The 25448-nt window shown below is 41.1% G+C and overlaps 3 protein-coding genes and 1 long non-coding RNA gene across 7 annotated transcripts in view; 2 read left to right on the top strand and 2 right to left on the bottom strand.

The window, feature by feature from the left end:
• The first annotated feature begins 986 nt into the window (after window positions 1-986).
• LOC113138747 (uncharacterized) lies at window positions 987-6420 on the top strand. Of its 2 annotated transcripts, XR_003296492.2 has the most exons (15): window positions 987-1423; window positions 2424-2525; window positions 2655-2723; window positions 2857-2922; window positions 3027-3113; window positions 3253-3586; window positions 3724-4006; window positions 4092-4325; window positions 4434-4519; window positions 4628-4732; window positions 4833-5026; window positions 5185-5349; window positions 5487-5684; window positions 5960-6121; window positions 6371-6420. XR_003296492.2 is itself a non-coding variant. In XM_026321471.2 (14 exons), exons 1-14 carry the CDS (start codon window positions 1197-1199, stop codon window positions 5988-5990), a joined length of 2181 nt encoding a protein of 726 aa, XP_026177256.1. In that variant the 5' UTR covers window positions 987-1196; the 3' UTR covers window positions 5991-6148. The 2 variants fall into 2 exon arrangements, 1 of the variants encoding a protein (XP_026177256.1); XM_026321471.2 differs by lacking the exon at window positions 6371-6420 and having other exon boundaries at window positions 5960-6148.
• LOC113138752 (uncharacterized) lies at window positions 4320-19062 on the bottom strand. Its single transcript, XR_004463147.1, has 7 exons — window positions 18991-19062; window positions 16992-17196; window positions 13450-13679; window positions 13107-13247; window positions 11583-11663; window positions 5140-5723; window positions 4320-4698 (listed from the first exon to the last, which is right to left on the bottom strand). It is a non-coding gene; the product is annotated as an uncharacterized LOC113138752 (long non-coding RNA).
• On the top strand, window positions 7116-17628 carry LOC113138749 (SEC14-like protein 2). Its single transcript, XM_026321476.1, has 12 exons — window positions 7116-7490; window positions 8641-8716; window positions 11412-11455; window positions 12878-12940; window positions 13092-13280; window positions 13607-13702; window positions 13782-13842; window positions 13998-14081; window positions 14181-14287; window positions 16603-16742; window positions 16842-17011; window positions 17096-17628. The coding sequence occupies exons 1-12, from the start codon at window positions 7437-7439 to the stop codon at window positions 17221-17223; spliced, it is 1212 nt and encodes a 403-aa protein (XP_026177261.1). The 5' UTR covers window positions 7116-7436; the 3' UTR covers window positions 17224-17628.
• Window positions 19063-20400: 1338 nt separating the features above from the next.
• unc13ba (unc-13 homolog Ba (C. elegans)) overlaps window positions 20401-25448 on the bottom strand; it is a 126543-nt gene continuing 121495 nt past the window's right edge. For 2 of the 3 annotated variants that reach the window (XM_026322431.1, XM_026322434.1), the window contains 7 exons: window positions 24859-24903; window positions 24347-24418; window positions 23957-24104; window positions 23821-23877; window positions 23635-23718; window positions 22549-22708; window positions 20401-22437 (listed from right to left, as the gene is read on the bottom strand). In XM_026322431.1, coding sequence (XP_026178216.1) covers window positions 22155-22437; window positions 22549-22708; window positions 23635-23718; window positions 23821-23877; window positions 23957-24104; window positions 24347-24418; window positions 24859-24903 — 849 coding nt within the window. In that variant the 3' untranslated portion in view covers window positions 20401-22154. The remainder of the gene's footprint in view (window positions 22438-22548; window positions 22709-23634; window positions 23719-23820; window positions 23878-23956; window positions 24105-24346; window positions 24419-24858; window positions 24904-25448) is intronic. The other variant, XM_026322432.1, reaches the window with a different exon arrangement.

The following is a 25448-nucleotide window of genomic DNA, read 5'->3' on the forward strand; positions in this document are numbered from 1 at the left end:
GAACTTTGACTCCGCAATAAAGTTTCATTAAAACCTCCTTCGAGTTTGCCCTTAAACAAAATTTTCCCAATAGGTAAATCTTAAGCTTCCTCGTTTCTCCACTTATCCCTTCACATGTTGTTGCTGCCTTTGTTGACCAGGTGAGGCGGCGACGCTCAATGATTACGAATAGCAACATGCGCATGCGCACAGACAAATAAGAAAAGCACCTGTTCTGCTCTGACCCTTGTGAGCGTTCACATGCAGACTGAATATGAATTGGATCTACAAGTGGCCCAGATTGGATTGGATTGGATTTGTTTGCACATGCGATCAGATCTGGACTACAATTTGGTGGTATATGTCCTGTACTGGACTATTTCCTTTGGCTTCAGTACATTTCAGAGGAAAATGTTGTACTTTTATTCCACTACTTTTTATAAGTTTAGTTACTTGACACTTTTCTGACCCAGATAAATAAAACAATATACATTTTATTCTTGGTGAGAAATCGACAAACTACCCAGCAGTATATAAAGTACTTCAAATTAGAAGTATATAAGGTAGTTAACGTCAGCTACCCAGCGGTATATAAAGTACTTCAAATTAGAAGTATATAAGGTAGTTAACGTCAGCTACCCAGCGGTATATAAAGTACTTCAAATTAGAAGTATATAAGGTAGTTAACGTCAGCTACCCAGCGGTATATAAAGTACTTCAAATCAGAAGTATATAAGGTAGTTAACGTCAGCTACCCAGCGGTATATAAAGTACTTCAAATTAGAAGTATATAAGGTAGTTAACGTCAGCTCCACCTTTAAAGTGATCAACACAATAATCATCAATAATTAGAATCTAATAATATCAGATACATGACTACTTTTACTTTGGATACTTCCAAGTACATTTGGATGATGGTACTTTTGGACTTTTACTGCAGTATTATTACACTGGGGTACTTTTACTTTCACGTAAGCAAATGAGCTCACTGCTTCTTCCACCGCTGGCTCCACATCTGGATGCTGAAGTGGGTTTGGCATCTTTATCATCGAAAACGCGCGTTCTTGATTTCCTGATGGCGCGTCCACGCGGCCCTAACTGGAGTGTGGATTAGTTGAGGCGCTGGTGTAAATACTCCCAGTCTACAGCTGCAGCTTTAAGCTTTATACCGATGTTATAAAACATATGTGGCGCACAGGCTGCTGGAGGACGGTGCTATGGCTGCTAAGATCCCGATTCCTGCACTCGCAGAGACGGCGTACACCCTAAAGAAGGGCAAGAGACGAAAGACCTTTGCAGAAAAAGAAGAAAGGCGAAAAGAAACCAACAGAGCCCGTTTCAAATCAAGGATTTATATCGGCATGGCTTTCACCAGATGGAGGGAGTTGAGGGAGGAGAGACATTTCCAGACGGACACAGATCTGGCATTATTTCTTCTAGACTGGTGAGTTTGTTTTCTTATCCGGCTACGTGCGCGTCCACGTGACAGAGGTGGAGCTGCATGAATGAAATTGGTGTTAGTGAAATTGTTCACCGGCAGGTAAATCCTACAGCTGCGACAGAAACATGTCAATTTGCTGGATGAAATGTGAGGAATATGATCACACAATCAGAATCGAGTAGTTTAAACTGAAGCAAACAATAGAAATAAAAAGGTTAGTTACAGTGGAAATACAGCCCCAATTGCAAAAGAGTTGGCACCCTGTGATTTACAATCCCACAAACCCATATTTTATTCACAATAGAACATATAAACATATCAAATGTTTAAAATGAGCAAATGCTCCATTTTGAAACTAATGGCAGCAACATATCTCAAAAAAGTTGGGACAGAGGCAACAAAAGGCTGGAAACGTAAGTGGAACTAACAAGGAAGAGCTGGAGGAACATCTGCATCTAATGAGGTTAACTGGCAACAGGTCAGTAACATGACTGGGTATAAACAGAACATCTTAGAGAGTCAGAGTCTCTCAGAAGTAGAGTTGAGCAGTGCTCAGTTCAAAAGCATCTCTGATGGTATGGGGGAGCATTAGTGCCTGTGGAATTGGCAGCTTGCACATCTGGAAATGCACCAGCAACTGGTTCCCTCTGTTCCCAGATGTTACAGACTGTTGTTAAAAGAAGAGGGGATGCTACACTATGGTAAACATGGGCCTGGGTTCCTGCATCAATTTCAAAATGACCTTATTTTTTTCTTAAAATGGTACATTTTCTCAGTTTAAACATTTAATATGTTCTCTGTGTTCTATTGTGAATAAAATGAGATTTTCAAATCATTGCATTCTGTTTTTATGTAGATTTTACTCACATCCCAACCTTTTTGGAAATTGACTTGTAGTTGCAGGAATTATTAAATCTGCCCCTTCCCTTTACTGCTTGTATATCAAACCAGAATAACACAGTTAAAACTCTGACTCTGCAAATGTCACTCTCCTCATTTTCAGTTATGATAACTCATCAGTCACATCATCGCCGAGTAAATTCACTCACAAGCCTCCTGGTCTGCCGCCACTGTCAACTATTGAAGCAGAATCCATTAGTGAGCGGTGAGTTTGTGAATGTGTTGTGTGAAGTGTCACCTCAGCCCTTGGATTCATGTCTGGCATCAGAACCAATGTAACTGTAATGGGTTTGGCCACATACTGTAAACTTCACTGTGTACATCATCACTGCAGAGGTGAAGACATCCTGTCAGAGATTGAAGAACTGGAAGAAGATGCTGAACCACAACAGTTAGAAACAAGGTTGGTTTGTTTTACAGTTGTACACATCGACCTTCATGCATTTTATATTGATATGATGAAATATATCTGTGTGGCATAATTAACATCGGAGGCTTTCTCCAATGACTATAACACATTTTTATCATGTCTGCAGTGTTTCTGTGAATCGGACTGGTGCAGATGTCAACGTGAAGGAATTCAATGACATCAGGAATTCAACGTACGTTTTTGAGCGTTTCCATTTTTATTGTAGTTGTCTCTAGTGACAACCGGGCAGTGGTGTTACCTCATTTATGGATGTCTGTGTAATGGATATGTCTCTAGCATCGACTGGAACGGGGACACCTCAGATCCCACGACTGTAGATGATTTCAACAGCGATGAAGATAATGCTACTCCACTGTGTGTGAGGTATGTTATGTTTTTCTGTTACATGTCCTGCAAATACCACAAAACAACTGAGTAGGTCAATGGATTACTACTGTATTTTTGTATATAGCACTTAACAGAATTAACACAAATTTATTTACACACCTTCGCTTTGTCTCAGGACTGGTGGAGTTGAGTCCGGTCAATTTCGTTTAGATTTGCTGCCTGGAGTCTCTTTGGACGAGACAGTTTATGGTTTGATGGACCAGGAGGAGTCTGGACCATCAGCAGATTCAGGTTTACCCCATAAACTTGAGGTCCTGTGTGAAGACGACATTGTGGGACATGAAGCTTCCATAGTTTACCATGACAGCTTGAAACAGCTGGTCACTCACCTCATCCTGCCGGTGAAAACGTGCACAGCTAAGGACCCTGCAGCCCAAGTGGAGTGCCACGCGTCTCAGCCTTTTGAAGTGAAGGTGACGTCCCAGGGTACAGCAGCAGCTGTGGAATGGGTGAGTAGAATTTTTTTATATATACAGTATATGTAGCTTCATGAACATGATTTTATCAACAAACTGTTTATGTAGTCATAAAATATTGTAGAGTTTTGGTTCACGTGTTGACCATAGACATATTTCACCGAGTGCAGGTGTGTCCCAGTGGCCACACTGTGTGGTCATGGACTTCTCAGCCGTCGATGAAGTCTGGGATGCAAGTAGGAGACTTCATGCTCGCGACTAACATCCTGCTTTCTGGGAACAACTACGAGAAGGTGGCTCTGTTGTTCAAAAATATGAACATGGGCATGGTCGACCCAAAGACTTTCTCCCTGATCCAGGACACATACTGCGTTGAGACAATCAAAGGATTCTGGGAGGAGCGGCGACTTCACACCGTTACTAAACTGTGTGATAAAAACCTTATTGTCCTAGGTGAGTCAGGTAGACCGGCACAATGAGTTAATCTGTGATTATGTCTTAGGAAACACAACTAAAGGACTGCTTTTCTTTACGCCAGGTGGTGGTAGAACGAGCAGCCTGGGATGTTATGCTAAATACTGCACATACACTGCAATGGACAGTGATAGTAAGGAAATACTGTCCATTGTGAACATGGACAACATGCAAGCCCAGAAAAACTCTGTCATTATGGAAACAGAGGCTTTCATCCAGACAGTGGATAAACTAAAAGGAGAAATTAAAATACAAGAGGTCTGTACGGATGCACACAGACAGATCTCTGCACTCTTCAGTAAGTGTACCTTTGTCTGTTGTTTCTCTCATTATAAAGTATAATTTGTTTTGTGGGTACATCCCATTTTCTAATGACTTTCATCCTGTCTCTGCACCAAAACATCAGGCAAAGGGAAATACAGAGAAAGTGGAATCAGTTATTCCTGGGACATATGGCACGGAGTAAAAGATCTGGGGAAAAGGTTACAAGTCGTAAGTCAAATTTCAAACATATGCTCATTATTTTCACATTAAAACAAGAGGACATTTGCAACACATCACTTTTTAAACACAATTGTTTAATGTATCTACTGTATGTAGGCTGGTCGGTCCAAGGGATGCTCCCCCATCCTGCACTGGATCAAGGACATCTGTAATCACTTCTGGTACTGCTGTAAGGAGGCGGGAAATTATGATGAGTTCATGGTACATAAACAGAACATTACCGTGGAAGCTCAGAAATCCTGAGTGAACGTCAATACTAATTAAAATGTCTTATTTTGTCTAAATGTCTGTGCGGTTATAGTCACTGTGGACAGCTGTTCTGCACCATGTCACTGATGAGCATGAGTGGGCTACAGGCGCCTGCCACCATGGACCGTTACCCAAGAACCACAGCAACATCTGGATTGAGCAAGACTCTGTTGCACATAGGACCCTGATCTCAGTGATCATGAACCAAAGGTGGCTGAAGGATGTGGAAAAGTTTTTGACTTTCAGGTACATATCAGTTCAGTGTTTTTACTAATGAACTCTTTGCACACAGTCACATGGCTCACTTTTGTTTTTGTAGATGTATCAGGTGAGGAAATCAGAAGGTTTTTACCTCTCACCTGTTTGAGAAAAGATGATTGATGTGCTGTCTGTGCCTCGTACAGATCGACTGAAGACCTGGAGTCATTTCACAGCCACATCTCCATGTACGCTCCGAAGAGGTTCTCCTTCAGCCCACATGTGTACGAGGCACGTGTGCTGCTCGCAGGCCTGGACTACAACCATCACGTCCACAGACCAGCGGTGAAAAACAGAGATGGCGCTTTGGTGTATGTGACACCCAATTACCTTAATAAACCACGGCCTTGCAAGTATTCAGAATATTTATAATTATACTATTACAAATCAGAAGAGTTATCGTTTACAAATTGCTGTGTGTATGTGTGTTTTATCTTTTTTCCTTTAGATATCGCAAAGTCTGGAACAAAAGGTCCAGGAGATGGAGCCTGTGTACTGTTAAACTTCCAAAGGACTACAGTTACATCCCAGACCTGCAGAGCGCCATCCTGAGAAGACGGCTGGCTGATGATGAAGGGAGGGAACCTGCAGATCCTGGAGCTCCAGCAGCTTCTGGAGCATCAAGTCAGCAGGAGACGTGGAGTCGGTAAACTGATACACACACCTGAACACCAGCAGGACATACCTAAAAAAAAACAAAAAAAAAACAGATTTATTGTTAACAGATCTCAGTAGAAAGACATGCAGAAAACATGAATACTCTGTTTGGTTTGCCTCCATCGCAAAGTAATTTTAAAATATCTCTAAATTAGTCTTAAAGAGTAGCATCTAAATACTAATGTAAACATAAAAAACATCTGTCATGCAGCTTTGAGCAATCTGAAAATCCCTAAAGATTTCCTCTGGTTTTTGACACCACAGGTACCACACAAGAATAACATCAAGCAGTTGACCAGAGCAGCTGTCTTCAGATCAACTTGGAGACGATCAACTTGTGCCCCACACTGTGTCTGTTATAGCCTGACACCACTTTGTAATACTGTCAAATAATGAACAGACAGCGACATTGTCTCTTTGATAAGGGTAATAAATTAAATGTTTTGCTTCTTATTGTCTGTCTTTGGATTTATATGCCGTTAGCATTGTTATGTCACCTGGTTTTAACCAGGGGAATTTAATACAAATGAATAAAATGCAACACATTTTCCAGCTCTGGCTCACCCTGCAGGCAGATCATAATTGTGGATTATTTGTGCATTACTGGGGTTTTGTAATGATTTTGCTTTGCACCACGTGAAAAGGGCGTTTCAAAAAACTAATTTGTCCCTGTAGGCACGATGACGCCATGTTTCTCGTGATCTGATTGGCCAGTAACTGACAGGTATGGATTTAATCAGGTGAAGTTGATCCGGTTGACGGGTTGCCATGGTGACAAGCCCGGTTAAAATTGAATCCGTTTCGTGGTACCGAAAACCGGAGTTAAATTAAAATCCTTGGGGTGTAGGTTGTACAATCAGAGAACAACGTAGCAACGTGAGAGAGTGCTGTGCTGTACTTCCGCCTTCGCTTTAAAACCGTGACTCCGGCCCAAGACGACTTCATGAATGACAATATTAAAACAGCTGATTAATTAGAATTAAATTAAAAAATAAATTAATCAATGAAAACGTTTGTTATAGAAAGAGGAAAAAGGTTTGATACATCATATTTGTGCGCATGTGCGAGATTATCTGATTATTAACAAAGATTGTCTATTTTATTTTAAAGACGAGTCATTCAGTAGTCTAGTTTAAAAAAAAAGACACAAAGCAGTTTTATTTTAAACTGTTTCCCGGACATTTACATGATGTCTGTGTTCTTGAGTTTACTCTCGTGTAGTCTAATGTATAGAGACGTAAACTTAATTGCTTTGAATATATCAACATCAGAAAACATAATGTATTGTAATAAATTCAACCACATCTCCCATGATTTGATAGACATTATTCTACAGCAGGAAAAAAGACCATATCATCAGTCAGAATACATATAATATGAAACTTTTACCTTTGGTAGGAAGACAAATCTGATATTTTTAGATTTACTTTCAAAGTAATGTCCGGAAACAAGCAAATAAATCAATAAATAATTAAAAATACGGCAGGATTCCTCCTTCCTGCCGGTTCCACTTTATTGTCCAGAGTAACCCTCCTGTCGTTTCTCCTATCTTTGGCTGAGTCGGAAAACGGCCGGTGTGAGACTCGTGTTTACATTTTTCTTTCTTCCTACTCGTTTTTTTCCGGCAGGCTGCAGACAGTGAGGATAACCGGGAGCTAACAGCGGAGACGGTGCCGTTTCTGCTTCTGCCTTCCCGTTAATTTGACTTTCACGGAGCTTCGTCTTCATCTGGGCCGCATTCATGAGCGGAAGAGTAGGCGACCTCAGTCCGAAACAGGCTGAAACATTAAAGCAGGCAAGTTACGCATTAATAAATAATAATACTAATACTACTACTAATAATAGAAATAATAACTATAATAATAATCATCGTCATCATCATCATCATTATTATTATAAATCCTAACCCAAATATTCTGTTTGTAAAGGAGCAAAGCAGCAAATTTTCTCATTGGACAGGGAGAAATGTACAAATATATAAAATTATTTATTTATTTATATTTTGTTTCATTTTTCTGGCTTTTGGTTCGAAACGTCATTACAGCCTTATTCTACCAGTGAAATGAAAACTATTACTATTACTGTATTACTGTGCTATAGAAAGCCATGTTAAATATTCCCTTACATATTGAAGACACAAAGGCTGATTTCTCTATAAATGTAAACACATACATGTAAATACATTACATTCATCTTTTAAAGTGTTATTTGTTTGGTTGAAGAAGCTCAGATGTCTGTGTGTCCTCTCTGCTTTTTTAAAATCAAACTTTGCTCCTGGAGGAGGTGCATAGTGGGATTTCACAACCTGGCAACTCAAAAGTTCTCAACCTCCACATGAGACACAACAGACAGCAGCTTCTGCATCATACAAAGTAAAGGAAGCCCTGATCTGCATTATAACCTCACTAATGGAGAAAATCCCTGCAGCAGGTTCAACAATCTGCTGGAAACCAGAAGAACCAGTTTATTAGTAGCAGAAAAAGCCATTGAAAGCCAGTTATTTACTCTCCAGTTTGAATCTTTGCTGTTTCTCTTTTTAGTAAACTGAATATCTTTGGGTTTTAGATAAAATAAATATAAATATCTCAACTTGGGTTTGACAACACTGTGATGAATAGATATGTGTCCACAGAGTTTTGGCCATAAAGTGCAGTTGACTAAAATGTGTTTATGTGACTAGGCAGGTTTCTCTGTACAAATGATCTCAGGCATTGAACATTAGACACTAAGTCACAAGTTTCAGCAGCATTACCAAGTAAAACCTCATCATCTGAAAAGAACAGCTCCGTTGAAAATATAACCAGAATGAAACAGAGAAAAGTACCGTGTTAGTCAACCTTCAGTGTAACTAAAAAGATTTCCTTCCTAGTACTGAAATCGTCTTTGTTGCTAACATGCAAAACATGTCGATCACATCTCTTCTTCTCTCCTGCCTTTGGCTGTAGTTTCGAGAGAGGATACAAGACATTGTTCCTCATCTTCCTGCACAACATGACCACTTCCTGTTACGCTGGCTCAGAGGTGAGTTAAAAACAGCATCACACCTGCTGCTCTTCACCGATTGCAGCCTGCACTCAAAGAAAAAGCCACGATCCCTCCCAGAACGGCCTGCCCTGTGTGCTAAACGTGTGCATGCATCTGCAGAGAGAAGCTGCTGGTTGAGCAAAAAGCAGAAACTGCTGTGGTTTATTATGGGGAAGGACATGACGCAACGCATATAAAGACACTTTCTGCAGTAGTTAAGACACAGATTCACGTGGTTTTCATGCCAGAACATGACGCTGAGACCACAACAGGAAAAGCAGGGCTGCAGCTAAGCCAAACCAGCAAACCTTCAAGATTAATTTGATGGATTCCCAGACTCCGATGTTCCTCTGGTGGGCTGAGGTTGTGCAGGTTGTTCTGATTAGCCCTGGAGCTGTGCTCTAGCACCCTGCGTATCAGCCTAATCCAAAGATAATCACATTAAAACTGCACGATGATGGACGACAGTCCATCTGCCAGGCTGCTGCTCTCCGGAGCTCAAGTTTGGTGGATTTTGGTCTCAATCATAAATTGTTTCCTAACAACATTTCAGAGCAGCAGTCAGGGTGTTGTTCTCTTTAATTAGGTCTTTCTAATTGATCATGGCAGCTGTGGGAAAAGTCTCATTCACTAAATGCCCTGAGGTGCTTCACCCATTATTGTGTCTAATGTGTCTAATGTATAGTTCAGTCAGAACATGTTAGTCCAGTGACACACTTACTGTATTTCTGTGCTGCAGCACAATGGGGTGGAAATGAAACTGTGAGAATCAAACGTCTAAAGCAGGGATGGGCCATTCAGAGCCCCTGTCCTGCTTGTTTTCCAACTATCACTGCCCTACCCACCCTACCAAAGTACCAATTCACTGGATTTTCTTCATGGATTTTTACCGCTCACTAAAACCTTTTGCATTAAAAATTCAAAGACTGGTCTTGTTTACAACTTGATAAACCACAAAATACTGTAAAAGAGTCAATTACAAATTATCCAGGAGGCTCTTCTCACACGCACCTCTCCTGTATCTGAAGTCATCATCACTGCAGTCATCATCACTGCAGGCAGCTCATTACAAAACCATTTAGCTGAAAGGCCTGAAGCCATTCCTGTCTTCACAGTCTGTCACAAAGATCTAAATGTTTGCACTGCTGCAACGTTGGACCTCAGTGAGAAACTGACCACAAAGCTGTGCTTCATATCACGATGAATGAAGGAAAATATCATTTTAATAAAATCTAATACTAATAATGATACTACAGACAGATTTTGCCTTTCCTGTTGACTTTCCTTTGAGTGAAATAATGAGCGTGTTTTAACCGTATGGAAGGGGCCTCCTCCTCTCCAGTGACGGAAGATGAAACTTGAACTTGAGGCCAATGACCTTCCTGCTTTTCTTAGAGCTAAACAAAACATTTTCTGCCCTCAGATGATTGCCACTCCAACCAGGACTCATTTATCTGCAAGGAGATAAACAGCAGGCCTGATGACACCAGCTGATTCTGTGTTCGCTGTTATTACTTCGCCATATCAGTTGTCACCGTCTGCGTTTTGTACCAGAGTTCAGTGAAATGAACCTTTGTGTCAGGAGTGCCCTCTGAGCAAACTGCAGGACAACAGTTTTTATAAACTGCTGCGACATTTGCCTCCTCTGATTTTATATTTTCTTTTAGGACCTGGACAATCTAAGAGATTTTAGCTTTTCGCAAAATTCTGTGAGGCATTAAATAAATTCACAATGTCTAATTAGATCTTGATTACATATAATTCTATTTTCATTGCTTCCCTCTTTCCCCTGTGGAGAAGTACAACAGACCTGTCAGACTTTTTAGTTGTTATCTGACCTGCAGCATTTTAGTATTTGGTTTGAGAGTTTGAAAAGGTTGAAAGGCAGGTAGCCATGAGCTGTTATAAACCTTTATGAGATGACAGGTTATACTTCTGTGTTAATGGGAGCAACAGCAGGTCGCTCTGGACCCGTTATCATTAGGTCAAAGTCTGTCACAGCAGCTTTAAGTATACATGAATAACACTTAAAGGGCTAAAACTTGCTGAATTACTGTTATTATTCAGCAGAGAAGAGATCACAGCCTTACACCTACTACCCACCCAGAACAACACAAGACCTTTGTATTTTGTAATTTGGAGCCTGTGCCCCCACAAAGCCCCAATTAAGGAGCCAGAGTGGAGCCACGGTATAATCCACTGCTGGAGCCTTTCATGTGCTTTTCCACCAGACTGTGGTTCAGTCTGCAGAGCTAAGCGCCTTAGAAGGAGTATTAGACAGCGGCTGTGTGTCCGCTCTGTTCTGTGTCCACTCTCTACTGGATGTTCATTCACAATAGATTATTTTAATTGATTTTAATCCATTTTTATTTAATCTTGTTTCTTGTTGTGTCTTGTTGATTTGCTCTGTTGGTTTATACAGAAACGTGTCAGCTCCTGTTTAGTTTTTTTCACATGACCACGTTTTATTAATCTGCAGGTCATTTTCCATTAAAACCCATTGGTTGATTGTCTAAGACTTTTATTTTTGATACTATTTGTCTCCTGTAAAAGCATATCTTATCTTACATTTTGAAAAGTGCTATATAAATAAATTTGTAAGACTGTTGAACATTTAACATCAATTATAAACCATAGCTCTCTGTATTAATAATGTCTCTTTCTGATTTTCCCCTTTCTTACTCTTTTTCAGCCAGAAACTTCAACGTGCAGAAGTCTGAGGCCATGCTGAGAAAGGTAATGGACTTGGTTTGTCTTTTCATATGACACAGTACAAACTGTGTGCACTGAGAGTTCAGGTCCCACAATGCCTTTCTCTTTTACTGATCACTAATCTGTGGTGTGTGTGTGAAAGTGCAGTTACCTCCATCACAGACTGTAAAGTCCATTAGCTCCGATTACAGAGCAGCAGTGTGGTGATGTTTTACTTAGTCATCACAGCAGCCTGAGGAGATAAGATACAGATAAAAAGGATTAAATGAGGCCTTAACATGGCACAAGCAGACCTTGGTCGTAGTTACCAATAAAAAGTGACTGGATGTGTTTATAAAAGTCCAGCAGGGGGCACGGTGGTGAACTACAGCACTCAGGGTTCTGCTGGCTATGACATGGAGGTCTGTGAGGCCCTCCAAGCATATGGCTTCCCAGTACAACACTGACACACCATCAAACTGGTCATGCTCGATGATGTTACAGGCAGCATGATGTTCACCACAACATCTCCAGACTCAGCGTTAACCAGCTCTCATGTGTGAAGAGAATGAGGTACCCGTGGTGGACTTGCCAATTCCGGTGTTCTCTGGCTAATGCCCATCAAGCTGCATGGTGCTGTGCTGGGACCACAGGTCTACTGGAATGGTACTGGTTGTACAGGAAGATATCCTGCTGGAGGTTATTTTGTAGGGCTCTCGCAGTGCTCGTTCCTTCATTCACATAGGGGCAGACACTGGTCCTGATGCTGGATTGTTGCCCTTCTACAGCCCTGTGCAGCTCCCTTGGTGTAACATCCAGCCTCCTTCTATCTCCTTAATGCTCTATAGCCTGTGCTGGGTGACACAGCAAACCTTCTTCTGACTGCACATATGGATGTACCATCTTGGTGGACCTGTGCAAGTTTAACTGACTTGGTGTTTAACTGTAATAGTTAAGTGCTTCCTTAACTTTTTGAGGACTTTATTAGTTATATTTCTGACCACATCTTATCACATTGATCAAAGCATCTGAACTAGACCTACACCACTGGTCATTTTATTTTCCCACAGCCCAGCAGCTCCAAGAAATGATGAGCTGAACTGAACTGTCAACTGTAAATCTATTGTCCAGCCTGGGGAAAAAAAACAGCATACATTTAAAAATGGAAATCTCTTTCACCTTTGCTGGTGTGTCTGTGGTTGCAAGCATGTCCGTGCATGCCTTGTACTGCAACATGTATGCAAGTAATCCCCTTCCTGCTGATGGAGCAGGTTTTGTATCATCCACCCACCACCTAAAACCTCCTAAGCCACTTACTCGTCTGCATTGTGTTCATGTGGATCTGCCACTGTATAAGCAGTCATTATTATAGGAAGTAAAAAAATACAAAAAAATTAATGTACTGCCAGTATGTTATTAATCTTTTGTTTTTTTGCTGAATTTAACATGCACTGAATTTTTTTCCAGCATTTGGAGTTCAGGAAACACATGAAAGTAGACACAATAATCACTGACTGGCGTCCACCAGAGGTAAAGCCCTGTAATCCATGAAAAGCCACTGTAGGTTTGGTGTATTTAAGAGTAATATTCTCATATAAATACAGCATTTATTATTTTAAATATTCCAATACATGCCTGGTATAACCAGCTGTGTGCCAATTAAAATGCCTGCTGTCTGCAGGTGATAGAGAAGTACCTGTCAGGGGGGATGTGCGGCTACGACCGTGAGGGCAGTCCCATCTGGTACGACGTAATCGGACCGGTGGACCCTAAAGGCCTGTTCCTGTCTGCCTCCAAACAAGACTTCATCAAGTCCAAGATCAGAGACTGTGAAATGCTGCAGAAGGAATGTAGCCTCCAATCAGAGAGGGTGAGAGTCGAACACAAATATAACAACATAACATAAGAGGGACCAGAAAGTTTAAAGCTATTTTTTACTTTCAGTATCACTTTTCATTTGCAACTGTCATAATAATTTGTGATTCAATGACAGCCTTATAATGCTGCATCATTCATAATTACAAACAATGATAACTTACTGCTTTTAGATTATTCTTGTTCATTGTCATCAGATGTTCCATGAATTCATCACTTAGCATGTGTTCACATCACATGCGTTAGGTGAACGAAGCTTTCATCCAGAAGTGACTCACGTTTGTTTCGGCTTCACTGTTCTTTCAATGTGTGTTCATCCAGCTGGGCAGGAACGTGGAGTCCATCACCATGATCTACGACGTCGAAGGTCTGGGTCTGAAACACTTGTGGAAACCTGCAATAGAAACATATGGAGAGGTAGAGAGACACACACAGACATTACAAAACTCAGGTGTGAAGCAGAATAATCAGTTGGTCTGTGTTTGTGTGTCACCAGATCCTCCAGATGTTTGAAGACAACTACCCAGAGGGGCTGAAGAGACTGTTTGTTATTAAAGGTAAATGTGTCCTTCATAAATACACTGAATAAATGATAGTCCAGATGTGGGATGCAATTAAAGTCCATCTGCATTCCTGTATTTTTAATTATTGCATTTTGTGTTTGATTATTTCTGGTTAGGGTTTGGCTAATATGTTTTGTTTTCTGCTGTAGCTCCCAAACTCTTTCCTGTGGCCTACAACCTCATCAAGCACTTTCTGAGTGAGAACACCAGACAAAAGATCTATATTCTGGGAGGTGAGACAGTACATGCCACTCTGTCTTATTTCTTTCAGCAAATCCCCCAGTTCACGTTAATGTAGTTTATTTTGGGGCCTTCTTTCTGTGGTTCGACAGCAAACTGGCAGGAGGTTTTACTAAAGTATATCGATGCAGAAGAGCTGCCGGTGATATATGGAGGCAAACTGACAGATCCTGATGGAGATCCTCGCTGTCGGACCAGGGTGAGTCAGTCATTCAGCCTTCGGCACACCCATGGGTGCTGTATTATATTTTTGTATGAACGAGGGCTGATCAGTTAGAGGAGATGAGTATCCATCGCAAAGGCATTGCAGATCATCCTTAATTATTTTGACCTTTGACCTTGTGCTATTGGCTTATTTAGACAGAGGGTCGTTGAGTTGTTATGAAGCCTTTAAATCATTTTTGAGTGTTGAGATTTAAAATTGTATAACAAATGTATGACTTTAAAATAATGTAAACAAGAAATATCAAGACACAAGAAACAAGAGATATCTGTAATTATTATTACCGCTGATGGTTTTAAATGACTTTGCAGTGGACACAAGTCTGAACCAAAACTGATCTGCTCTCATGTAGAGTTAAAAAAACCTGACCTGCAGCTCAGTAGGCACCACTGTGCTGGCTTTGGAGCAGTTTCTGTATATGGAGTCTGTTTTTGAAAATGTTTCTAGTTTCTAGTTTCCTTTAACTGGTTTTCATCCTGTTTTGAGTTTGGCTGCATACCGTTATGCTGTGGTGAGAGACGGGCTGCACACTTTGCACTTTGCAGGCCGAACAGGATGATCAGATGTTAACGCTGCTGACACCAGCTGTTACACATGACCCATTTCCATCACAGCAAATCAGTAAAACGACTATTCTTGAGTGTCTGTAGCAGAATGAACCAGTGTGGCTGTACACACACTGTAGCTGACATACATACACCAATAAAACAAGGAACTGATGCACAGAACGATGCAGTTTGTGTACAGGCATGTGGCAAGGAAATTATAACAGGTAATGTTGGACCATTTTTCTGTGTTTGCAGAAAATCCAAAGAAAAACTATCACTTAATCCCAGCTCCATCTGTCCTCGCTGTGTGGAAACAACCAGCAGTGTCAGCCCAAGAGATGCTTTAAAACCTGAGTAGCTTTGTAGGCAGTGTAGTATTTAGAAACTAGTGCAGAAAACAGCAGCTTTATTAGTTTACTAGTCACGCTCTAATACAGACTAGTGTGGATAAGGAAACTGACCCATGTTTGTCACTGTTTCTGTAGATAAGTAATTGGTCCCAGGACAGATGAGCAGGAAGCAAGAAATTCATTTATCAGCCACATTCAAGACTCAAGAAATTAAGATGCTCAGCCTCAACGTGTTTTCTACCGTTTTTAAAATAATTTGTAGTTAGCTAGCAGTGTGTCCTTAACATTGTGCTGCATTATTTGAATTAGGGTGAGGGAACTGAGATATTTTATTAAAGGAATAGTCTGACATTTTGGGAAACATTTACTTATTTTGTCAAGCACAGAATGAAAAAGATTGAGACATGATGCTGGGTTCACTTAGCATGAAGACTGAAGCAGAGGGGGTGGTACAGTACAGTAGCCTGGAGGTCCCTCCAGAAACATTAAGACCTTCAAGACAGACTTTGTTACTATTGGACAGGACCCCTTAAAGTTTTAATGCTAAGCTAAGCTAACTTGCTGCTTGCTCTCAATCTTCTCATCTTATTCTCCACCAGAAAGTGTTTCCCAAAATGTTGAATTATTCCTTAGAAAGTAGTCATTATGTACGGGCCTGAAACAATGCACTGGCTGGATGTCAATGAAACATTGATCCAGTTTTGTGATTTTGTGGTAAATCTGCTTCTTTTAAAAGCTTTTGAGCCTTATGCTTGTTGTATGTGAGGTTTTTCATATACTGTACTTTGCCTCCTTCAGAGTTCAGAGGTGGATTTTTAGTCTCTAATGGAATACATTGGCCTATGTTGTGCAGTGATGCCTTTCTTTCTGTGTCTATTCTAGTTTCCATTTAACTGTCCAGTTTAAAACGACATTTCTGCAAGATTTTTAGAGAAATGCTTTCAGAGGAGTTTGTGACTTGTGAACTTAAGGACCTCCAGGCATTTAAGACTCCTGTCCTGAATTTTCTGTTTATCAAAAAATGATCTGACATGAGAGGATGTTTTCAGTTCTGTTAGTATAACTACTGTCTGCCTGATATTAGATAGGAGTCTCTAGTTGAACTCAGTAAATCCCTGCCCCCTGTTGGTTTGGTCCTGTACTGTACTAGGAAATCACAGAACTTGTCTGGTTTGATTTTATGTCAATAAACAGGAAAGTGAAATACTTTTGAACGTCTCAATAAACCAGTTTTGTGCATAAGGAGAAAAAATTACAAACATTTGTAGGAATGTATAATTATTCACAGTAAGTGAAGCTTTTCTCTTTTTTCCCCATTTCTTCTACCCCCACCACACATTTCATATAAACGTGCTTGACGCCTGTTTTTTGACTTGTTGTGTCTCTGTTGCAGATAAATCACGTCGGCCCAGTTCCCTCCTCCTACTATGTGCGGGACCATGTTAAGGTGGACTATGATCAGTGTATGACCGTTAGTCGAGGTTCCTCCCAACAGCTGGACTATGAAATCCTGTTTCCGGGCTGTGTCCTCAGGTATTTACTTAGTTCTTTAGACCAATGTGGAAGAAACCAAAGACACCGTGTCCGTAAAGCATCAGTTAATGAGCTGAAAATACTTTTCCGTCCTGTCAGGTGGCAGTTTGCCAGCGAGGGGGCCGACATTGGTTTTGGGGTGTTTCTGAAGACTAAAAAGGGCGAATGGAAGAAGGCTGGTCAGATGCAGGTAGTCGTGCCCAGCCAGCGTTACAATGCCCACTTAGTCCCAGAAGACGGTTCACTGACCTGTGAATGCCCAGGAGTCTGTGAGTAACCTGTTCACTCAGCACAGCATTAGTGCAGCATTAGATCCAGCGTTTAGTAAATGTCCTGCTGTTTGTCCTCCACAGACGTGCTGAGGTTTGACAACACCTACAGCATCTTTCAGGCCAAAAGGATCAGTTTCTCTGTCGAGGTCCTGCTCCCAGACGAGTTACAGTCCCCAAAGGCCCTAGGGGGGTCCAGCAGACAATCATAAGCAAGATGTGACAATGTGTCACTTCCATGTTGTCAGATTCATAATATTTATCTGGAAGCACAGCCTGAGATACTTGACCACAACATGCTGCCGATATACATGAAAAACGTTAGATATGAATGTTTGTTGACCTTATTTATGCAAAAACATTCATGACTCCAGATTCTCCACTGAAGAAAATCATGAAACACATTCCAAAATGTGCAGAGATGTGGCTTCAAATTTGACTGTGTCCAGTTTCACTGGGACGTTTTACTTTTGCTCGGAAGCAAGAAGCTGCTAATAACTGGTAATAAATTTCCCTCAAAGCTGAGTGGTATTAAGCAAGTTAGCTAACGGTACATGAACAAACTAAATGTTGTCCAGGGTTGTTATTACAATATGAAATCATTTTGTTTGGTCTTTTTTTTTTTTTTTTTTTTTGCACTAATTTTCTATATTTCAGCTAAGATGATAAGCTCACTAACATGCCATCAGACTAATGCCACTCCTGACATCTGAAATATCAACAAAACAAGTTGCCACATTCAGCATCAAGTCTTAATTCATGAGGTCTGTGATGAATGCGATGAGTTCTAAATATTTCAAATTCATTCCTCGTTAGTTGTGCTTCTAATGAAGACAGAAGTGTCTTTCCCTCTTTGGCTTATTTGCAATAATATTTCACATATAGAGTTTAGATTCCTTTAAATATTTATTTTCTAACATTTGTAAGGAAAATGGGATAAAACAATATGATTTATATTATTAAAATGGTACTGCTTGGTTTTCAAAAGAATCAGCATTTGATTTTAGTGGGGAGTATGTTTTAAAAAATACATTATAATATAAAGCAGTATTACCTATGATTGAATGCAAGTCATTTGCACTTTTTTGAAAAATGACTGAATGTAGAACATGGCTGATGGTCAGAACAGAAAATTTTGGAAAATATATTCGTATTTAGACTGTAAGAGTACTGAGTGATTCTTTGTGATCCTGAGGAAAAAATAAATCTTTACTGGCAGGAGTTTGCTTGAAACACCTGTCATGGCCACAGTGTGGGGAAAAACATTATCTCATATGATGAAGGTCACATCAGCTTTAACAGCTATAAAATAATAAATCAGTCTAACAACGTTTAAACTGAATCTGTTGTATTTTTTTTCAATAAGTGTTTCAGGTTCGCCTTTATAGCCGCAGTTGGCGATAATTCGGCTGCGACCCAGTGCAGTTTTTTTCCTGGGAGCCTTTAAAAGTCCTGACAAACAAACATAACCACTGGTTTACATTATATAGAATTCCCATTGAAATAATATGGTGGGTTTCAGTCACTGCCACGGCAACACCGTTGAAAATAGGGTATGGGTCTCTTTGACTTTTTTGATCGAAATACCCAGTCGGATTTTTGCTGCCAAATTTCGTACATTTCTGAAAAGCTAAATTTTTGCTCCCCATACAAATTTTCATGTACTGTTGTCAAGGAGCCAAAAAAGGTAACGTTAGCTAGGTCAACTTTGTGGCTGTGGCGACAACACCTTTCAAAATAGGACATGGGTCTCATTGACTTTTTCGATCAGGATGCCCTAAAAGATTTTTCTGCCAAATTTCGAGACATTTCTGAAAAACTAAAATTTTGGCTCTCCATACAAATATTTGCTTCAGTTAGCTGAAAACACACTAATTAAGCACCTAAAGCTCCAAATAATTGCACAATACACACAAAATGGCATATCAAACGTTATTTAAAGTTTAAGAGCATAAATACTTAACATATACAGTACATACCGGGACATCCAAGCTGCTCTGAAAACTGAAAGCCAAATTGAGTTGACGTGATTTGTTATTGTTTTCTTCCGGTTGTTATCACGTGATACAAAGACGACGAATCAGGGAAGGTAACGTCAGACCTCCATAATGTTAATATTAAGGAGCCTGTCTGCAAATTAAATCTTCCATTGGTTACAGTTCTGTACTCCCCTTGCCCTAAGGATAAAAAATGACCTGTCTTCACTAAACTATAAAAAAGCAGCTTAATTTAATTTCAGTCCTCAAAATATAACATGATTTGTTTTTTTTTTTCTTTTTGGTTTTTTTGTTGTTAAGATGGCCATACGTCATTTTGACCCTTAAGACAACACAAGGGTTCAGGTAGATAATGGGCAGAAAACAAAAGACAGACCTAAATTCATGTTTTGAGAACCACATGTTTTCAGTGGCTGAAGAGTCCTGGGCTCAAGTGTTTCCAGTTCTACGCTCGCTAACGACCTGCTAAACAACCAGAAAGGATTGCCCATCACTTACCACAGCCCTGGGCCAGATGTGTTATTCCAGCAGTTTTATTAGGACAGCAGCTCAGCAGGCTGCCATTTAAACATAGAGGACACTGTGCTGACTGCTAGAGAGGAGAATAAAACTCATTTCACACTGACAGCTCTTCATTTTCTCATCCCAGCTCCCAGTGATGCCTCCTCATGTGGTGGAAACATACCTCAGCTAAGGAAAATTTACACAAGGCCACTGGAAAACTAAAAAAATTAAAGGAAGCATTAAATTCAACAAGTTTTGTGTTTCTGTGATTTTGATTCAACTCTGGTTCTCTAGTTTTGTTGCTGCCGGTCTCAGGACAGCTGTGTGTCCCCCCAGCCTTAAGACCTTCATTACTGCACATGGTAAATGACCAAATTACACATGTAGAGCCAGGTAGTTCTCCAGCAGGTTGATCCAGCCATGTTGACAGTTTGCTCGCTGTTTTAGGGGTGTTTGCTAATATTTGCTAATGCAGGCAGAAACACAACAAATCCATCCATCCATCTTCTATACTCGCTTTTTCCTGAAAGCCAGGGTCACAGGGATCTGCTGGAGCCTATCCCAGCTCTCTCTCGGGTGAAAGGCAGGGGCACACCCTGGACAGGTCACCAGTCCATCACAGGGCAACACAACAAATGTATCTACTCATTGTTGATATTGAGGTGACAGGGAGCAGGTGAGTGTGGCGGTCAGGTAATCATGAGAGGCAGGAAACTACGGGAACATACAGGTGTCGGCTCTGAAATGACACGTGTTAGTGATTGGCAGATGAATAAAGAAGGTGTAGTTCAGTTTCTACAACTCAAAACAAACACGCAAAAACATACCCTCTGCCTTGATTCATAAATATTTTATGTACAAAATATGGTTTATTCAACATATGTCACATCAGAGTAATGATAAATACTTTAAATACATTTGATCAATCTTCATATTTCACAGTACATACATGAAAAAGGTCACAATTCTAGTTGACTTTGTATACAGTAAATACATGCTCTGGTCATAGGCTTTTGTTTTTTCACAAGTTTTAAACAGAGTGCAAGAGTTCAGCTGTCAACTACAGCTGTGCTCATTGTGAGTTGTCCCCCTTCCTGCACTTAAACCATGCTGTGGACAAAAGACTGGTCATTTAAAGCAATATAATCAAAGCTCAACCTGCACTGGACTATCTTATCTTATCTGGTTCCAGCCTCACACACGGTCTCATCTCAAACAGCCAAAGTGCAGCAGGTTTAGGTAAAGGTGCAGTAAAAAGTGGGATGTCTACAATGACCACATCTGTCTATAAACAACCCCAAATATGTGAAGTGTGTTTGTTGATCATGGCTCGCTGAACACCTGCGTTCCTTGGCACATACAGTAGTAAACAGACATGAATGTGGGTCAACCCCAGTCACACTTCAGTCCAAACCTGCCTGTTTTATTTTCCATCAGTCCAGGTTTGTGGTGCGCCTAATGCGACAGCCCGGTCACAAATCCAGAGAGTATGACTGGTATGTGGCAGTACATGCAAGACAAAGGCTGTGGTGACAAATCAAAGACTGTTCTTATCCAAATCAAACAGTAAAAGTAGATGAAAAGAAGTTCTCTGAGCCTGTTCCTGGTCCCCGTAAAGGTGTTCACACTTCAAATCCAAAAACCAGGCTCGCATTTTGTTTGTTTCAGAGCAGCTCTGCAGGTAAAGAGTCTACCAGACAAAAAAAAAACAGAAGAGGTCAGTTCAAAACCTCTGTACTTTGTTCATCAGGCCACAGTCCAGTGGTTGGTGTATGTATGGTGAGCTAGCTATATTAGCTAACTGGGTTTTTTAAGGCAAGAACCAGCTACACATCTGAACTAAAACTCTTCTCCCAATGTCTGATATTGTCTTTTTTCTCAAGCTTTTATCTTTCAGCCTGGGAAAAACATTAGAAGTTCATCATTAAAGGGAACACACATTGAGAGCATCGTATTCTTGGTTGCATTGACTCTGGATTAGCGGTGATACTGTAAATGGATTGACACCAGTCAGTGAATTTAGCTCTATCATCATGTTGGATGGTCTTAGACAAACAACTAATCTGTTTTAAAAACACATCCTAAGATGTTTCTTTTTTTGTTCTTTCTTTCTTTTAAATTATTGTTGGCAATTATTCTCATATATTTTGACTATTTTCCTGATTTACTGTTAATCATTTGGCCTGTATAATGTCAGAACATATTTCCAGACTGATGTCTCCAACATGTTCACAAACAGCAAAGACTTAAAATCGTCACATTAGAGCAGCTTAAATGATCATTTGATTATATGAACAGCTGTTCCCATCAGCTTCCCATCAGCTGACTGACTGACTGACTGACTGACTAGTTGCTGCAGCTCTAAAGCAGATTATGTTCACACGTTTCCCTGTTTTAAGGTTTAGAGAAGCATCTCCTTCCACAATGTACCTAATGAATAAAATCCATAACTCTGACAGTCCTCTTGTGTCTGCTGTGTCTCCTGAATGTTGAAGCTTTAATGGTCCTAGCTACTGAAGGTGATGGGGACATTGGTCATGAACACCAGACAAAGCTGTGAACAACATGTAGCCCTGATTATGACCCATGACTGTGATCCACTTTTTTTTGTACCATTTCCAACACAGAGCTAGAGGCTTCGCTCATCTGCCCTCCTCCACGGGACGGCTTTCAGATTTCATCTTCACAAACTCCTTGGCCACCTCATCAGCAGGCCGCTGGGACAGGATCCGCATCACGGTCATCCCCGTCTCGTCGGTGTGAACGCGTGGCCCCAGTGGACACCAGCACACGCAGCTTTTGCGGTCGGCGATGTCACGCAGCTGGACCACGGCCACGCCGACCACCCGGTCCGCCCGGCCGAAACAGTAATCCTTCACCGTCACCTGGAGCTCATAGCATTCTGGGGATTCTTTACCCAGGACACTGCAGAGCACAAGACGAAATGAAAAATCAGCCTGTGAATTCACAGCATCTCAGCACATTTCAGCTGCAGGCTCACAAACAAACACGCAGGTGGACGAGTTTCACACTCACAACTGGAAAGACTCGTTGAACTTTGCCGTCCAACTGTTGTTCTTGGATTTTGTGGTGAACTTGCGCTTCTTGTCGGCCAGGAAGGGACCAACCATGGAGACTTCGACGAAGGGCCGGAACATCCCAGATGTTTGCCATTTCATGTCGTTCACTGCGATGACTGGATGGAGACATGATGGAGAACAGAAGGACAGTTTTCATAGGAACCGCAGAACAGATGACTAGTGTGAGCTGTTTGTTTTGGACGTGGATTATTGAGACTAACTATGGCACTGGGACTGGTTACTGTGCTGGTTCAAACTGAACTAAAGTCTCTAAACAACCACCAAGATAATTTTTGTGATGCAGCCATCCATCCATCCATCCATCCATCTTCTATACCCGCTTTTTCCTGAAAGCCAGGGTCACGGGGATCTGCTGGAGCCTATCCCAGCTCTCTTTGGGTGAAAGACAGGGGTCCACCCTGGACAGGTCCCCAGTCCATCACAGGGCCACATAGAGACAAACAACCTCACACACTCACACTCACTCCTATGGGCAATTTAGAGTCACCAATCAACCTGACATACATGTTTTTGGACTGTGGGAGGAAACCAGAGTATCTGGAGAAAACCCACACAAGCACAGGGAGAACATGCAAACTCCACACAGAAAGGCCAGGTTGCGAACCCATGACCTTCTTGCTGTGAGGCAACAATGCTAACCACTCAGCCACCATGCGTGATGCAGCCAAGTAAACATTATTATTGTTTCCATTTCACTTGTAATTGAAGGACTTTGCAAATAAGAAATATTTCGAGTAAACATCTTGGTTAAATAATTACTGGGTGTCAAACTTCATCTTTGTACCTTGAGTTGAATTTGTCTTATGAGTGTGTTGCTGATAAAACTGATGCTCACATTTTTCTTTCCTGTGCTTTAGACAATAGTTGGCAGTAAAACATAAACAACCAGTAGCTAATAAAACAAATCAAAAACACTGGGATGGTCCTTCAAAGGCTTAATACACGATTGGTCCTGGGTTTAGGATTAATGCAGTATTTGAATAGTGAAGAGATGAGGTTTACAGTTTGGTGCAGCGCTCACCCCTGACGTTGACCTTGCGTTCTTTCCCGAGCAGCATGTCGACCTGCAGCATGGCCTCTCCAATTGGCTTCTCTACCCCTGAACCTGCACGAACATAATTAACAACGTAGTGAGCCTTTAGTCTCACGAAGGGAACCAGGCACGTGCTTTGTGGAACCTCGGGCAGTCAAAAAGTACCAGACTTACCCCGGTCAGGACGAATCTTCTCGTTGCCGGTGATTCTGATGCCCATCCCATCATGCACTGTGAGAGCAGAAGAGCGATTTAGTCAGTCTGCACCAGTCAACTCTACATACTGTACATGCAATGTGTGTGTGTTCACCTTGGGAGTGCTGTGTGGTGACAAACGTCTTGATGAGAGCGTCAGTGCTCTGGGAGTACAGGGACAGGGCGTAACGCAGCGAAGCCAGTTCTGGACTTTTCTCCACAAATGCCTTTTTCAGGCCGTTTCCTCCTGCGTGGAAGTATTGCTGAAAGAAAAGAGCAGCAGGGTGAGAGGAAAAACCTTTATGTACAACAGAAAAAAGTTATAGTGTGTGTTAGATATGTACACAAAAATGATGTACAGTATTTAAAGTGAACCAGAACACTTCAGTAAAATGCATTTTGGTGATTGGTTTGGTTTGGTTTGGTGGTTTCTCACTGTGACAGTCTCAGTTTTTCTTTGCTTTACATGTTAATTTCAGACGTGCAGGTGCAGGCCTTCACCTACCTTGATCGTCTCCAGCCCTGCGTCGATAATTATACACTGTTTGGGCGTCAGGGTTTTGGCTTCACCTCCTCCCTGCAGCGATCACAGACTCACATCAGACAAAGTGTCCACTCAAGATACATGAAAAAATAGAACAAGACAAACAAACAGCACAAACCCTGAGTGCTGTGTTTCACTCTTGGTTTTGAAATTTAGTGTTGCTGATTGTGCTCATTTAAATCCAGTGGAATAAATTAAACAGACCAATGACCAACGTCTGTAAACACACGCACACACTCACACACATCATTAAGGGCTTGTGTTGAAATGACTGAATAATGAACTGGGAGGCAAATTTCAGAGGTGACTTCTGTGTGAGCAGCTGCAGAACAGCAGTTTGTGGGAGGGAGGAGAAACCATCATGAACACCGAAACTCCTTTCTACCTCCAGCTTTCACCCAGCCTGTCTAGTGTTCAAGCTGCTAACTTTATGCACTATAATGAATAGTAAACCACAGGTGTCCGTGTGTTACCTTGAGATTAGAGAGTCCTTTAGCTGCTGTGAGGAGTTGGGCACCCTGCAGAGAGGACAGGAAGACATGAGAAGAGTCAGAAAAATGAACATCTTAACAGAAGAAACCAGGGGTGTCCTAGACCCTTTTTAGGGGTGCTTTAGGCCTCCTGTCTGTCATTTCAGCCCCCCTAAAACAATCATCTATCAAAATTTATTGAAAGTATAATTTTTACTTTTTAAAATGCTTCATTAATGACTGCATTCATATTGTAACTGCAGCATATAATGAGCAGAGATTATATTGATTCTTCACATACGTGATTGTTTGCATTCATATTTGTACTATCGACATGCTGCAATACACAGCCACAACACTAGGTAGTGTTATCAGCAGCAATAGTGAGGGCTAAGCCCCCCCAAGGATGAAATCCTAGAACTGCCGCTGGAAGAAACCAAACAACCACATCACTGTTCCAACATTTTGCAATAGAAAAGCACAACTGCACATATTGACCACTAGATGGCGGCAGAGGACAACTGCTGCTCTAACTGAAGGCACCCATTCATTTCATTCTGCTACGCCAACCAATTTGAAGACTTTGTTGAGAT

Source organism: Mastacembelus armatus, chromosome 9 (genome assembly GCF_900324485.2).
Source record: "Mastacembelus armatus chromosome 9, fMasArm1.2, whole genome shotgun sequence".
Classification (NCBI taxonomy): domain Eukaryota; kingdom Metazoa; phylum Chordata; class Actinopteri; order Synbranchiformes; family Mastacembelidae; genus Mastacembelus; species Mastacembelus armatus.

Excerpts from the sequence above, each read along its gene's own strand:
- LOC113138749 (XM_026321476.1), top strand. The coding sequence starts at position 7,437 with ATGAGCGGAAGAGTAGGCGACCTCAGTCCGAAACAGGCTGAAACATTA. Across the intron at positions 11,456-12,877 it reads CTGAGGCCATGCTGAGAAAG|CATTTGGAGTTCAGGAAACA; the intron begins GTAATGGACTTG and ends ATTTTTTTCCAG. Across the intron at positions 14,082-14,180 it reads AAAGATCTATATTCTGGGAG|CAAACTGGCAGGAGGTTTTA; the intron begins GTGAGACAGTAC and ends GTGGTTCGACAG.
- LOC113138747 (XM_026321471.2), top strand. The coding sequence starts at position 1,197 with ATGGCTGCTAAGATCCCGATTCCTGCACTCGCAGAGACGGCGTACACC. Across the intron at positions 2,526-2,654 it reads GCAGAATCCATTAGTGAGCG|AGGTGAAGACATCCTGTCAG; the intron begins GTGAGTTTGTGA and ends TCATCACTGCAG. Across the intron at positions 5,027-5,184 it reads GAAAAGTTTTTGACTTTCAG|ATCGACTGAAGACCTGGAGT; the intron begins GTACATATCAGT and ends TGCCTCGTACAG.